Source organism: Perognathus longimembris, chromosome 21 (assembly GCF_023159225.1).
Source record: "Perognathus longimembris pacificus isolate PPM17 chromosome 21, ASM2315922v1, whole genome shotgun sequence".
In the NCBI taxonomy this organism is placed as follows: Eukaryota; Metazoa; Chordata; class Mammalia; order Rodentia; family Heteromyidae; genus Perognathus; species Perognathus longimembris.
Genome location: NC_063181.1, coordinates 33,891,516 through 33,906,459, shown reverse-complemented (window position 1 = coordinate 33,906,459; position 14,944 = coordinate 33,891,516). Strand labels below are relative to the sequence as shown.

General features: G+C 55.2%; 1 protein-coding gene across 1 annotated transcript in view; it reads left to right on the top strand.

Annotated features, from left to right (window-relative positions):
- Window positions 1–2,559: 2,559 nt before the first annotated feature.
- The window catches only part of Adgra2 (adhesion G protein-coupled receptor A2), a 39,440-nt gene continuing 27,055 nt past the window's right edge, over window positions 2,560–14,944 (top strand). Inside the window, exon 1 of the mRNA XM_048330465.1 lies at window positions 2,560–2,854. Coding sequence (XP_048186422.1) covers window positions 2,583–2,854 — 272 coding nt within the window. The 5' untranslated portion in view covers window positions 2,560–2,582. The remainder of the gene's footprint in view (window positions 2,855–14,944) is intronic.

Sequence of the window (14,944 nt, the reverse complement as noted above, 5' to 3'; positions counted from 1 at the left end):
GAACAGAACAATTCCTTTCCAGACTTTGGAGTGTCTTCATTTAGCAAAAAGAAGTCAAAAGAAGCTGTGACTTGGGCCCGAGGCCTCTCCTCTTCTTGTGGACACACGGGAGGCTGGGTGGGCAGCGCCTGCCTGTGGGCTATAGCTGTGGCTGGCTCCTCTGACCCTTTCCTGAGGAATGCAGGCTTAGCCAGGCCTGCTGAGGGCTCCTGCTGGGGAAGGCCATTCCTCTTCTCCCTTCCTCCATTTGCAATCACTATTTATTTATCTTTGGAAGTTCAACTGGGAGGGATGAGGAGCCGGGAGGGAAAGCAAGGGGGCCAGTGTCAGGCCCAAGGCCTGCTGCCAGCAGGCCAAAGAGAGGAGCCACTTTTCTGCAAGGGAGTGAGGAGACTTGGCTGACAGGCACAGTAGGGAAAGGCCCCTTCACCCTAGCAAGGCCAAGCTCGTGGAAGAAGGTGGTGGCCATGGGGGGGGGGGGGGGGACACGACATGAATGGTACTTCCAGGTGGGAACACAAGTCCTGCTCCAGTCCTGGTAGCTGGCTTCTTAGCAATCAAGGCTCCATTAAGGGACAGAAAGGCCACCCTTTCTGGGGAATCTGGGAAGGCAGATACTATGAGCCACATTCCCCAACCAGGTTTCCAGTTTACATTGCAATTCAGAAGCAATACCCAGAAGCATTTTTAAAAATTATTACTAAGGGCTGGGAATATGGCCTAATAGTAGAGTGCTTGCCTCGTATACCTGAAGCTCTGGGTTTGATTCCTCAGCACCATGTATACAGAAAAAGCCAGAAAGGATGCTGTGCCTCTAATAGTAGAGTGCCTTGAGCAAACAGAAGTCAGGGACAGTGCCCAGGCCCTGAGTTCAAGCCCCAGGACTAGCAAAAAATAAATATTATTAAGTAGTTGTACAAAGAAGCTTCAATTCCATGCGTCAGGTTATGAGTACATACAGCCTAATCACAGACGGTTCTTTTGTTTTGTTTGGGGGAGAGGATTATTGTGCAGGTACTGGGGCTTGAACTCAGGGCCTGGGCACTGTCTCTGGGCGTTAATGTCCAAGGCTACAGTTGGAGCCACAGCTCCACTTCCAGCTTTTGGTGATTAATTGGAGATAAGAGTCTCACAGACATTCTTTCTGGAGCTGGCTGCAAACCTTGATTCTCAGATCTCAGCATCCAGAGTAGCTAGGATTACAAGTGTGAACGACAGACACCCAGTTTTTTAATATTTGGTTTTGTTGAGACAGTCTCACTACTAAGTCCAGGCTCTGGCTCCAGCTGAGGATCCTGCGGACCTTCAAGTGCTGGGACTATAGGCTCTGGCCAGGAGGTTCCATCTCCGTCTCAGGCTCCTTCCCCTTTCTCAAGGTCAGACCCTGCCCAAGGCTGTCTTTCTTCCACCTCCTTCTCAGGCCACAATTTACCCACAATTTACACGAATAAACTAGGGGGTAGGCAGGACCTCATTTTGACCCTTGGACTAGTACCCCAAGATGTTCCATCAGTGTGTTCAAAATCAGACAGCTAATAAATTAAAAGGCAGAGCTGAGCCTAGAAAGGGGATGTCCTGACTCACTGTCACTGTGCGGTCCTCTGCCTGTACTGGCACAGATCCCTCTGCCTAATTTCCCATTTCTCACTTGCTGTTACACACACACACACACACACACACACACACACACACACACACACACAGAGGGAGGGGGAAGGTCAGAGCTAGCAGGGCCTGCCTTGGCCTTTGACCTCTCCTTGGCCCAACAACATGCACCCCCCACTGGACAAGGTCGCGGCTCACTGGGCGAGGTCAGCCGCTTCCCCGTCCATGGCTGGGATCCTCCTTCGGTGGCCTCACAGTCTGTGGGCTGGAGCAGGGCTGTGACAGCGAGAGGCAAGGTCTAGACCGGCCTGTCACGCCGCCGAGGCGAATGGAAACCTCCGATCGCCGGCGAACAGAGCCCCAGCCGTCTCAAGCCGAGCCCCGTAGGTCATCCAAAGCCCCCCCCCCCCCCCCCAAGCCTGCTCCCCGCAGTCCGGACGCGCACGGGCCGGGGAGGGCTGGGTGAAAGCTGCCGTTTGGGGGCCGGACGGGCTGCACGGGTCGGGAGGCGCTAGGGCCTCGCGGAGTGGCGGGGCGGGGGCTGGAGGCGGCGGGAGCGGCGCGGCGCCGAGCTGCCCCCATCCATGGCACGGGGCGGCGGCGGCGGCGGCGGCAGGAGCCCAGCGCGGTCCGCTACGTCCCAGCCCCGCGCGGAGGGAGCCGGCGACGCCCGGACGCCCGGCGGCCCGCGGCCCGGGAGCGCGGCGCGGAGAGTCGGGCCGTCCCGCCCGGGGCCTCCCGCGCGGCGCTGACAGCCGCGCCCGCGTCCTCCGCCGCGGGGAGCTCGCCGGACATGCCCCCGGGGCGCGGCGCCTGGGACCCCAGGGCTCGCCTCCGCCCCGGGCCCCCGGCCCGCCCCTCGGACGCCCGGGGCCCCCGCTGAGCGCGCCTCCCCCCCCCCCCCGCACGCCCGCGTCCCGACGGCCGGCGGCGCCGCCCGGCCCCAGCGCTGCGGGTCCCCGCGGGGCGATGGGGTGATGGGCTTGCGGGGTCGCAGGATGCGGGGGGCGTCCGCGCGCCTGCCGCTGCCGCCGCTGCTCTGGCTGCCCTGGCTGCTGCTCCTGGCGCCCGGGGTCGGGGGTGCTCCGGGCTGCCCGGTCCCCATCCGCAGCTGCAAGTGCTCGGGGGAGCGGCCCAAGGGACTGGGCAGCGGCGCCCCCAACCCGGCGCGCAGGAGGGTGGTGTGCGGCGGCGGAGACCTCCCGGAGCCCCCCGAGCCCGGCCTGCTGCCCAACGGCACCGTTACCCTGTGAGTACCCTGCCCGGCGCACGGACGGAGGTGCGGGAGGGCGAGACGGGGGCGGAGGGGGGGTGGCGGCTGAGTCCGGGCGCCCCGGAGCTTGCCCACGTCGAGGCCGGGCGGGGGCTTCGGGGCCCGGGAGGGAGAGGGGCGTCGGGGCGTCGGGGCGTCGGGGCGCCCGGGCGAGGCGCGGCGCGCGCCGCTCACCTGCGCAGGTGGATGGAGCGCGCGCCGGCGGAACGCGCGTCCCGATTTCAAGCCCAAGCCCCCGCTTTCAGACTTGGAGACCCGAGCGGGCGGGAGCGGAGAGGGCGGCGGAAAGACGGCGCCCCGGCCCAGTGCGTGTCTGCGGTCCTTAACCGCCGCGGACTCGCCGGGGGAACCTCCCGAATTTACCGGGCAGGCCTGGCTCCTCCAATCGGGATCGCCCTCCTCCTTCCCCTGGGCCTGGGGTCTTCTTAGGAGAGCCTGGAGGGTGAGCTTGGGCAAGTCTATCCTTGGGACTGGGGTGCTATGGGTCTGCATGAGATCCCAGCGCCCCGATTGATTCCTCTTGGGTCCCCTTTCCCACTTGTGAGCGTTGTGTGTGGTGAGCTTGGGCCGGGATCTGCGTCCTCGTCTGTTCTTTTGAGCTCGTTGGAGCTTTGACTCCTAGGCTTCTTTGCGCTAAGATAAGGAAGAAAGAAATGGCTAAAGGGAGGCGCGCGCCTCCCGGCCTCCTCCTGTGATTGCGCTCCTCGTTCCAACCCAGGGCCCAATCCACACCTCGCGTTGCCGGCCACCGGCCAGGCTTTGCCGCACAACCTGACCCCCAAGTCCCCAGCAACCGCAGCCTTCGCGACCTCCCCCCCCCCCCCCCCGCACCACCGCGGTTTCCTGGACTGACCATGTGCGGTGAGCTCCACTCACGCCGTGGAGGTTGAGGATCGCGCCCTAGCGGCAGCCCCGTACTTTCCTGTCCTAAAAGCTGCTTCCCCTTAGCTGTCCTCCTGACCCTCGTGGCCACTGTTTCTCCACCCACCTTGCCGGGGTTGGGGCTGGCTACTTCCATTCGATTGTGTCCAGAACAATACAGTAACGCCTCTGGTTGGTGAGTTCAGAGGCTGCCCGCTTCCTGACAGGACACAACTGGCCAGCCTGTGACGTTTACTGCCTGGCCTGCGTTCTTCCCAGCTGGGGTGTGTGTGCATGTGTGCCTTGCAGAAGAGGCGTGGTGTCTGCCTTCCCTGATCTTCAGCTCAGGGCTATGGCAATGGCAAGGAGGACAGCTCAGCACCATACACACCTCCCCACACACCCCAGTGTCCACTGGATCCAAGGGCCCCTGCGGGCCTGGGCAAGCCGTCGCTGCACAATGCTAGTTGAGCGCTGAGTGGGGTACACGCATGCCCGGTGTCTATGTGGGGCACCCTCCTTTGAGTGATCCCCGTGTGACTGTTGGTCGGAATTAGGGAATCCTGACATAGCCAGAGCAGAAGGGGCTGGATAGAAAAGTGTTTCTGTAGTACAGCTTAAAATGATTTGGCAACTAATGCTTTCCAGCCGTGGCAAATTCCCATGGACGCCACTCCAAGGAGAGAGTGGGGCTAATAGTTGGTGAGAATATATTGTGACAGGGTAGCAGCAGATGTGACTCGTAGCTCATCCACCCATCCTAAATCCTCCCTGGAGAAAAGGCTCCCCTTTTCTTCTCTAGCCACTGACCTCCCTGGCTTGGGTACCTTCCCCACCCCCACCTCCCTGTCTGGCTTTACATCCCCATAGGGACCTAGAACCAGATTGGACCCAGAAGCCTTTGAGAATCTCATGGCTTATCAACTAGGAGTTCAACCGAATTGCCAGACAGACATGTTTCTTAGCCCCACACTAACCTGATATTATCTTCTAAAGCCCCCAAGCTGGCCTCTGTAGGAAACAGAACCCAGACTCTCCAGCAGAAGCTGGGTGTGCATTCCTTGGGGTTCTCTGCTAGCACTCCGTGGTGCCCCAGAACATTGAAGGAAGAAGGAAGATAAGGGCTGGAAAGAAGCTGCCATTTCTACCAGGCAGCAGAACACAAGGCCAAGGATATGATGGGCCTTGTAATTCCATGCCCTTAATTGCAGCCTTCGGGAGGCTGAAGGTAGGAGGGTTGAAAGTTTGAGGTGAGTCTGGGCTACATAAGGAGCCCTTTTCTCAAAACAAACAAGAAGAAAATGGTGTGCCTTCTATTTCCTCCTCTGCCCTTTCCTAATTTCTTTTCTACATAGATTTTCCCTTTCGCCTTATGACTTGTCACCTGGGGCGAGCAAGAGAAGTTGAGCTTTTTTTGTATTGTGGCTTCTCTCCTTCCCCTGTGTCCTCAAGGAGGAACCTCTGATTTCCCCATTGGGAAGTCTAGAAGACAATGAGCGCCTGCACTCCAGGTGCTAGATAAAGTCCCGGTCTGCAGTCCCTGCCTCCCTTCCTAGCTTGCAGAGAGCTCTGGCCACTTCCAAGGGATTCTGTGAGCAGTCCTGTTGATCTCAGCAAGCCTGCTTCGCCTCCACCCTACTGTCTCAACTCTGCGCTCCATGTTTCCAGACTCCATTCCCTCTCCCCCACACTCTCTTGCTTGTTTTCTTTTTGTCTTTTTTTTTTTTAAGTTTTCTCCTCTCTCGTGGACTTTCATTCGAAGTTTTCCAGGAAAGCCGAGCTCTTGGCTTCCTTCCTGATCCATCTGCCCCACCCCCAGCCTCCAGCCTAGTATGCAAGGCAGCTGTGGGCACAAATACTCTTGTCCAGAGCTGGAGTCTTTATGGGCCTCCCCTGAGGAGAGAGGTCCCAGAGCTGGTGGCTTATTACGGGGAGGTGGAGGAGCTGGTGGTGAGATTCTGGGCAGCTGCTGAGGGCCTGCCCCCGGCTCCTCAGCTCTGGGACTTCCAGGAAGGGGGAAGGGTCTGAGAATAAGGAATTCCAGACAGGGCATGTGAAGACCTCCCAGGCCAACTGAGTGGTAGACTCTGAGTGTCATAAATTCCTACTTTGTCTGCACCAAACAGGGTCTTACAGATAAGCAAGTCCCTGCCCCTACTCTTGCGGCTGAGCACACTGAGGCTGCTACAAAGGGACTGGAGAGATAGCGCCTTGCTCAAGTGTCATAGGTAGGTGGGATTAGGGAGAGATTAACTAGTAGGGTTCTCTTAGCATTTCTGTCAAGAAGGTCCTACTTAGACTCCAGGAATCATTGGACACAAAAATGGCTTCTATTGTTACTTTGTGCCAATACTGGTACTTGATCTCAAGGCCTGGACACTGTCCTTTAGCTTTTGCCACTCAAGGATGAACTCTACCTCTCGAGACAGCTCCATTTCTGGCTCTTTGCTGTTTAATTGAAAGTAAGAATCTCATGGACTTTCCTACCCTGGCTGGCTTCCAACCGTGATACTCAAATCTCAGCCTCCTGAGTAGTTAGGATTATAGTTGTGAGCCATTGGAACTTGATTCAAAAACTACTTTAAAATTTTGTATTGTTACCATAGAGATGATGTGAAGGGGCTGGAAATATGGCCTAGTGGCAAGAGTGCTCGCCTCGTATACATGAAGCCCTGGGTTCGATTCCCCAGCACCACACACACACACACACACACACACACACACACACATATAAACGGCCAGAAGTGGTGCTATGGCAAGAGTGCTAGCCTTGAGCAAAAAGAAGCCAGGGACAGTGCTCAGGCCCTGAGTCCAAGCTCCAGGACTGGCCAAAAAAAAAAGATGATGTGAAGGGTACAATAACTACTTTTAAAAGCCCGCCTTCCCCTAGCAGGTCCAGGCCTTTTTGACTTGAGAGTGTTCTAGGTGAGGAGGGGGCAGGCAGAGGCGGACAGAGGCTTCCCCTGCAAGGACAGCTGCGTAGCCTGCTGGGAGAAGGAGACTGGGAGAAGGGGACATTGGCGATTAGATGTGCCACACCGGCCGGGCATGTGTGCTAGGAGTTTGGCAGTGGGAGGGGAGGTGTGGAGACACCACATAGTCCCGTTAGTGTGTCCCAGGGAGTTACTGCGCCCCAGGGAGGAGGTTCTTGTGTCGATCTCCCTATAGCCCTCCGGCTTTGGACTGAGACTCCGGTCCGAAGCCACAAGGATCCAGTTAGAGAGGTTTAGGGCACCGTGTGCCAAGCGCCATGCTCGTAGCCGAGGGCGGTGGAAAGATGCTGGCTGGAGAGGCGGGCCCAGCCCGCTTCCCCCACCCTCTTCTCGTCCACCCTCTTTCCCCATATGGTTCTCATAAGGTCTGGGCTCAGAGACAGCAGCCAGAGGAAGTGGCTGTGTACAGAGAGCTTTTGTGAACAGAGGAGGGGGAGGGGGGACGCAGAGGAAAAGAAGGAAAGAAAAGAGGGAAGAGGCTGAGACAGAGAAGGTGAGGGGAGCCTGGAGACTCCAGGGTACACCCACCCACCCCCCTTTGCCCTCCAGGATGCAGCTACCAGTGGCAGCATCCCAGGTGGGCTTCTGAAACCCCCTGTCCCTGCCTGTCTGAAGGGAGGGATGCAGAGGGATCCAAGCCAGGCCTGCCTGACTCTCCCCGCTGCCCCCCCCCACACCTCCTTTAGAGGTGGGTGCTCAGGCCCCAGCAACTCTGGCTGCCATTTTTCTGGGTCTTGGAAACTCGGGCTGGGAGGCTGGGAGGCATCTTCGGGTGGTCCTGTCTCAGGGAGAGAGCAGAGTCCCCTGGGCCAGTCCTCTTTGCACTCAGGAGGTTCGAGGGGCCATCAGGCTGAGTCCCAACAATGCATTTACAGTTCAGCCCCCAAGGGCTAGGAGCCAGAGCGGGTCATTTGGCCTGAGTTAATCAGGATATGTCTGTGAACCTAGCCAGTCCTGAGCCCCAAAGAAACCCCTTGCTGCCGGGCCACTGTAGATCACCCTTTGATTGAAGAGGGAAAGGGGCAACCTTAGTTCTGGGGATGAGTCTGAGAATTTCCCCCCAAAGGCAGAAGCAAACCAGTGTAATTTGAAACTAACCATAGAATGACCCCTAAATTTGGGGTCATGTTTTTAAAGCGAGAGAGTGTTTCTAAGTTTATCCCACATGGGAGCCATTGGGATAAGAACCCTTTTTTGCCAGAGAAAAAGTTGCAGCCATTTCTGAGTTGAGCCATGGCTCAGTGAAAGGCGTGGGGAGGGGGCTGGCTGCTCTTCTCACCAAAGCCCAGAGAGGGGAGTTGAGTTCTCCTATGCCACACAGCTACTCCATGGTCCCCGAGGGAGAGGCTGCCCTGGGAGGGGACACCGGAGAGGGGAGAGGAGGGAAATGGCCCTGGGCTGACAGACTGCTAGGAAAGGCTGCTTAGAGGGGCTGTTTATTTTCATTCCCCCAGCCCAGCCGCTGTGTTCTATTTAGAGCTCAGACACTGACAGGACGAGCTTGCCTCCTCCCCTTCCTCCCTTCTCCAGGGGGCCCCCATCCTTCCCAAACTCCAGAACATTCCTTTGCTTTTAGGACTGGGCTATGGAGGGAGGGGGAGGAGAGGAGAGAGCAGAGACACAGAGTGAGCTATGTCAGGCAGCCTCCCCGACCTGCTCCCCCCCAGGGGGACAGGGAGGGCTCCCTTGGGGGAGCCAGGGGGAGACGCAAGATGGATGGGGCCAGGTGAGGGGCAGGGGAGCCCATCTGTCACCGAAGCAGGCAGTGGGGCGGAGAGAGTGGCCTGAGGAGGGAGTTCCAGCCTGCTTCAGGGGCCAGACGGCTCCCAGCTGGAAGAGGAAGGCAAGGTCTGAACACACACACGCACACGCACACACACACACACACACACGCACACATGCACACACACACACACACACACACACACACACACACACCCTGGCTTCCTCACCCTCCCCTACGCCACTCCTGACCATGCTGGCAATAGTGTGGCGAGGCAGAAACATGGTGACTTGAGACTGGAGGCCACTCGGGCCACAAGATGGAAAAGACTCCCAAAGACAAGGTTAGGGGCTCCTCTGTACTGAGCCAGGTGACCCCCAGAAAGGGGCTGACCTGGCCCAGCTCATGCAGTTCCTAATCAGACAGACACCTCCAGGACTCCTGACACCACCACCACCACCACCACCCCCACCCCCCTGCCACCACCGCTACCTGGACAAGTGGGGGCACAGAGGCAAGGCCAGCCAATGGAGCCAGCCCCCAGGGAGTTGTTTGGGGACGGAGGTGCTCCTCACCGCCTCCCAAGGCTCACCCTGTGCAGGCATCGAGGCACCGGAGTTCCAGAGCACCCCAAAATGTAACTTACTAACTCTCCTTTTCATAACTTGAGCTGGGTTTCTGAGATAAAAAGAAAGTTATCAGACAAGGAAATAAAAATGTTTTATTACTGATAAAGCCTGATTGGCAGCCAGATATAGATAGATAGATAGATAGATAGATAGATAGATAGATAGATAGATAGATAGACAGACAGACAGTAACAACAAATGCACCCAACCCAACCCCAAACAACAAAACCTAGACTGAGAAGTTCAGTAACAAAGCCTTTAATCTGACTTTCCCACCTGGCAGGCATCCTCAGCCTACTCTCAACATGGGAGGGACAGAGTCCCGTACACTCCACACATGGAGACACGCTTGGGGCAGAAATGCCGAGGACAGGGCGGAGCAGATCCACGAGCCATCTTCTTCCCAGTGACTTAGGGACCACCATTCAAAGCACCGCGCAGAATATTGGAAGGCAGCTTGACCCAGAGAGTGTGGGACCTCCAGCGTTGCACGTGTTTGTGCAGGCCGTTCATCTCTCCCAGTCTCAGGATGGCCACGTTGTCCCAGAGGGCCACACCGGGGCACCGGGCTAGCTGGGGAAAGGATAGGTGCTCTGTCCTGGAAACGGGGGCAGGGAGCGGGGAGAAATGAGAGGGAGAAGGAAGCTGCCCTCTGACTTGCAACAGCAGAGCTCTGCAGTGAGCTCCCTGTCCACGATTGTGCCCCCCATCAGTGCCAGCCGAGAAAGGGGTCTCGAGTGTTTCTCCCCAGGCTAGTCTTAAACCGAACCCTTCCAATCTCAGCCTCCCATGTAGCTTGGAGTCCATTGATGAACTACCAGTTCTGGGCTTGACACACGTTATCTTGACAAATTTCCCCTCAAGAAGGTGGAGGGCAATGCATCCTGCAGGGTACAGGGTGTGCACACGCGCGTGCACATCCACACAGAACCTGGCAACCTGCCTTCATCATCTCCTCCACACAGGCAAATCCTACCAGTGAGAGCCAAATTTTGGGCTAGAGAAAGCATACGTATTTTAAAATATAAATGGATCTTGCAGGGGGTATAGCTCAGTGATAGGATGCATGTTTGGTGCAAAAGAGGAAGAAAAGTTTATGAGCTTCCCTCTCCAAAATAATCAGGGGAAAAAAGGCAAAGATAGACTAGGCACCATGGCTCGCACCTATAATCCTAGCTGCTGAAGAGGCTGAGATCTCGGGAATGAGGTTTGGAGCCAGCCTGTGCAGACAAATTCAGGCAACTCCAATTAACCAGCGAGAAATAAGAAGTATAGATGTGGCTCAAATGGTAGAGCACCAGGAAAAGAAAGGCAAGGTTCAGAGTTCAAATCCCAGCACTGGCACACAAAGAAAAGATACCCTATGTGTTTCTGTGTCCATAGCAGTAGCGTGTCACCGAGGGTTGAGCAAACATATAGTCTACCTTACAGTGGGCTCTAGTTCCTTGTTCTCAAGTGAGGGTGCTTGAACCCCCAAATCTCCATCAACCCATTCTCATCTCTCTCTCTCTCTCTCTCTCTCTCTCTCTCTCTCTCTCTCTCTCACACACACACACACACACACACACACACACACACACACACGCACGCACGCATCTGTGGTGCCTTTTCTTAGGTTTCTGCCTCTAGATTTGATCCCAAAGCTCAAAGCCAGTCCTTCCCACCTGAGCCCTTATTTCTTAGCTTTGCCAACCACAACAAATAGAGGGTCCTTGTCTACAGGAAGGTTAGGGTAAAATAGACGAGGGAGACAAGAAAAGGAGTTTAGAAAAAGCAGACAAAGACTGGTGCCAGTGGCTCATGTGTGTAAGCCTAGCTACCCAGGAAGCTGAGTTCTGAGGATAGAGGTTTGAAACCAGCCTAGGGAGACAAATCGAGTAATTCTTATTTCCAATTAATGAGCAAAAAGCCAGAATTAGAGGCAGGGCTCAAGTGTGTACAGCACCAGCTTAGCAAAAAAAGCCACCTGAGAATGAGAGGCCCTGAGTTTAAGCCCTATTAATCTCAGAGAGAGAGAGAGAGAGAGAGAGAGAGAGAGAGAGAGAGAGAGAGAGAAACAAACAGAAACAGATAAGCAGTAGTTGCTACAAGGCCTTAGCCTTAACCTAGCTACAGTCACTTACAGCCTGCCCTCCCTGGCTGGCCCCATTTCTAGGCTGAGTTCTGGAACATTCTCAGGACCTGGGGAAGGAAGGCACTATATGGGTCTTTGCTTGCCTGCAGGTGTTTGGAGCTTACTGAATAGGCTTCCAGCCAGGAGAAGGGATGGTAAAAAAAAGTTCAGGAGTGGACCGGTCACCTTGCATATCCTCTCCAACATGTATGTGCCCCACTGTTAGTCTAAGTGGACATGAAGAGGGAGGAGAATGCACAGAAGCATGGCCCTGGGATTGACACTGTGTTGAAGCACCACCTGTGGACAGCAGGTCTCTCGGAGACCCTAATGTCCTATCAACCACACTAAACTTACATTAAACACAACAATTATTGCTTAGTGATAAACCATCACATTTGCTAGATGTAATTAAGGATGTGTTACTTTCCAATGTTGTAGCATTTGTTTGCTCATTTATTTAATGTGCCATGGTGTTGAAGATCCTACCCAGGTCCTTGTGAATGCTAACCAAGTACTCTACCCCAGCCCAGTATTTATATTTTAGAGGTGATAATTATATTTTAAGTTCCAGACATTCTTGTGGGCCCTGAAAATTCTCAAAGGCCCTGGGCTCTCTGCCTATAGGCCAGCGGAGAGCTATGGTTTCCTCTGGCCAGTTCAGGGTGGGCTCTCAACAAGCAGAGCACCTCCTTCCCCAACTGCTGGTCTCCTTAAGACATGGCCAAGTTACCAGCAGCAGGTGTTGTGGCAGGAGAGGCTGGTTCCACCGCCGGGGGATCTAGACTCCAGTCTCGGACTCCCTGGAGTGTGGATGCCCAGTGTCAGAGCTCTGCCCCACCCCCCCTTTGTCTGCGTGGTTTGGAGAGGGGCTGACGTGCATGACTGCCAGCACTTGGGAGACTCATTCAGTACAGGCACGTGCTGGCTCCACGCCCCTCAGAGCAGATGCCTGTAGGGTCACCTTTGATGTCAGGGTGGTATCTGGGGAGTTCCTGTGGCTACCCAGAGGCCACAGGGACTCTCTGTAGACGCCAGCCACTCACTCCCTTGGCCTTCAGTCTCAGTTGTGGTGACTCCGCTCACTTCTTTCCCCTAAAATAGGCCCTTAGCTTGGAAAGAGTTCGGGAGTGAACTGAGTGTGTCCCTGCTGTTTGGCCAGATATCAAACTCTAGAGTAGGGAACGGGACCCCGGGGGCTGGGCTTCCTTCCCATAGAAAGCTTGAGGTTGGAGTGGGAAAGAGGGAGGAAAGAAGCTGGAGTCTTGGCTGGGCAGCCAGGGTTCTGCTGTGCCCGCAGGGCGGCATGGTTGGGAGGAGGTCCGCCAGGCTGGCTCCCTGGGCGGCAGAGTGTGAGAAGGAGGTGCAGGCCGTGGGGGGGGGGGGAGGGAGGCTGAAGAGAGCCCAGGCTCACCCTGTGTCTGGGACACAGGAGACCGCCTCAGATGGTGGGGACCTTTTTCTCCTCGTGAGGTGGAGACCATGGGGTGTGTCCATCTACCCCACCAGCAGTCACGTTACTGCCAGCTTCCCACCTGCTCAAGAAGCCCCTGGGCTTGGGGCTGGAGTCCTTCCCTGGCATGCACAAGACCCTGAGTTCCCTCCCCAGAACCGACAAAAGAAACAAAATTCCCAGACCTATCCTCACGTGAGAACAGCGCCCTCAGAGACGCTCGAGGGCACTCCTGGGCTCGTCTGTGTCTAAAGTCAGTTTCCTCAGCACGCGCCAGGTAGTGAAGGCAAAAGATCCTTACAGCCGTCTGCCTGGGAGCTGGCAGTGGGAACAGACGAGCAGGAACCTCCGCGTGCCCGAAGCCTGCGCTTTGGCCTGGGCAAGAGGGCGGAGGTCAGAGATGCATTCCCCTTGGCGATCTGAGGCTGTAGGCCGCGCTCTGCGCTGGGCTAGCGAAGCCGGAAGTGTGGGCTGCAGCTGCCCTCGACCCCTGCTCTGCCCTCTCCCGGCCTGGAAGGAGTCTGGGCTCAGGGCTCCCCTTCCTTCCCTGCCCTCCCCATCCAGCCCCACAGCACTGTGGCTCCAGCGTGGCTGTCAGTTGAGATGTTCTGATGGATACAACACACTCGAGTTCCCACGGCTTTGTCCACATGCAACGAAGAAAAGCGTCCTGTTCGTCGTTTTGCATATTGATTACACTCGGAAACGATCGGGTTCTGTGGAGAGCTGGGATGTGTGTGTGTGCAGGTGCAGCATCAGGACTTGGACTCAAGACCTTCCAGCCTGCTAGGCAAGCCTTCTACCACTTGAATTATACCTCAAAGCCTTTTGTTTGCTTTAGGTTTTCTGGTTGGTTGGTGGTGGTGGTGGTGGTGCCAATCCTGGGGCTTGAACTCGGGGTCTGGGCGCTGTCCCTGTGTTTCTTTTGCTCGACTCCACTTCACAGCTTCACTTCAGCTTTTTTGGTAGTTTATTGGAGATAAGCGTCCCATGGACTTTCCTGCCTGCACTGGCTTTGAAAGGCAACCGCAGATCTCAGCCTTCTGAGTAGCTAGGATTACAAGTGTGAGCCACCAGCACCCAGGTGCTTTAGTTCTTATTTCAGGTAGGATCTCAAATATTTTGCTTGGGTGGGTCCCAGACTGTGATCCTCCTACCTTTGGTCATCCACTTAGCTCAGATCATAGACCCATCTCTATGCCTTGTTTCTTAACTGAGATGATCATGCCTCACTAACTTCGCCTGCACTGACCTCAAACGGGTCCTCCTGACCTCTCAGCAACCTGGATTACAGGCATGAGGCACTACAACTAACAATAAAATACAATTCTTTAAATAATAATAATTATTATTATTATTATTTTGGTGTCAGACCTGGGGCTTGAATTTAGGGCCTGGGCACTGTTCCTGAGTTTTTGTGCTCAAGGCTAGCAATCTACCACTTGAGCCATAGTGCCACTTCAGGCTTTTCAGTGGTTAATTGGAGATAAGAGTCTCACAGACTTTCCTGCCCAGGCTGGCTTCCAGTTGTCCTCAGATCTCAGCTTCCTTGAGTCGTTAGGATGACAGGCACGAGTGGTACCCGGCTAATTCCTTAATTTTTAAGTTTTTGTTTTAACGTGGCTACTTGAACATTTAAAATCACATATGAGTTTGCAGCTTACTCTGTCTCTACAGGCCAGCTGTGAGTTGAAGTGTTTGGTATAGGTGAAAGGGGAGGGGTGCTGGCCGATTGTCTGGGCTGTACCCTTGCAACCTCTTTGAACATCGTTCTCAAACAGGGATCCTAGGCTTAAATCTTGGGGACTGAGAAGCCGGAGAACTTTTTCATATGCTATTTTTTATTCAATGAGCTTTCAGAATCTATTTCTAAAACTTCTACAGAAAAATTTAGGTAATTTTTGGCAAAAATATCATTTTCATAGTACAATGGGTCTATTTGTTTTGTGATAATGTCTGACCTTGAACTTCAGCTACTCAGTCCTTCTGGGGCAGGTGTATACTGCCACATCTGGATTAGTGTTAAAAGTAAGTGTCTTTCAACCTGGAACCTTCAGACATATTCCCAGAATATCATCTATGTTCCCCTTTCCTGCTAAGTCATTCACACACTTTGCAAGCTTGAGAAGTAATGTTCATGGCCAGCCACCTTTTCAGAAGGACCTGTAGTGACCCGGAGCTCTGTTCCCCTATTATCCACCCCGAGTAGCATTTCAGTCCTTCCCCCTTACGCTCTGCCTAGCCAGGGACGACCACTGGGGAGGCCACAGGAACGGATGCTGTTTTCACTGAGC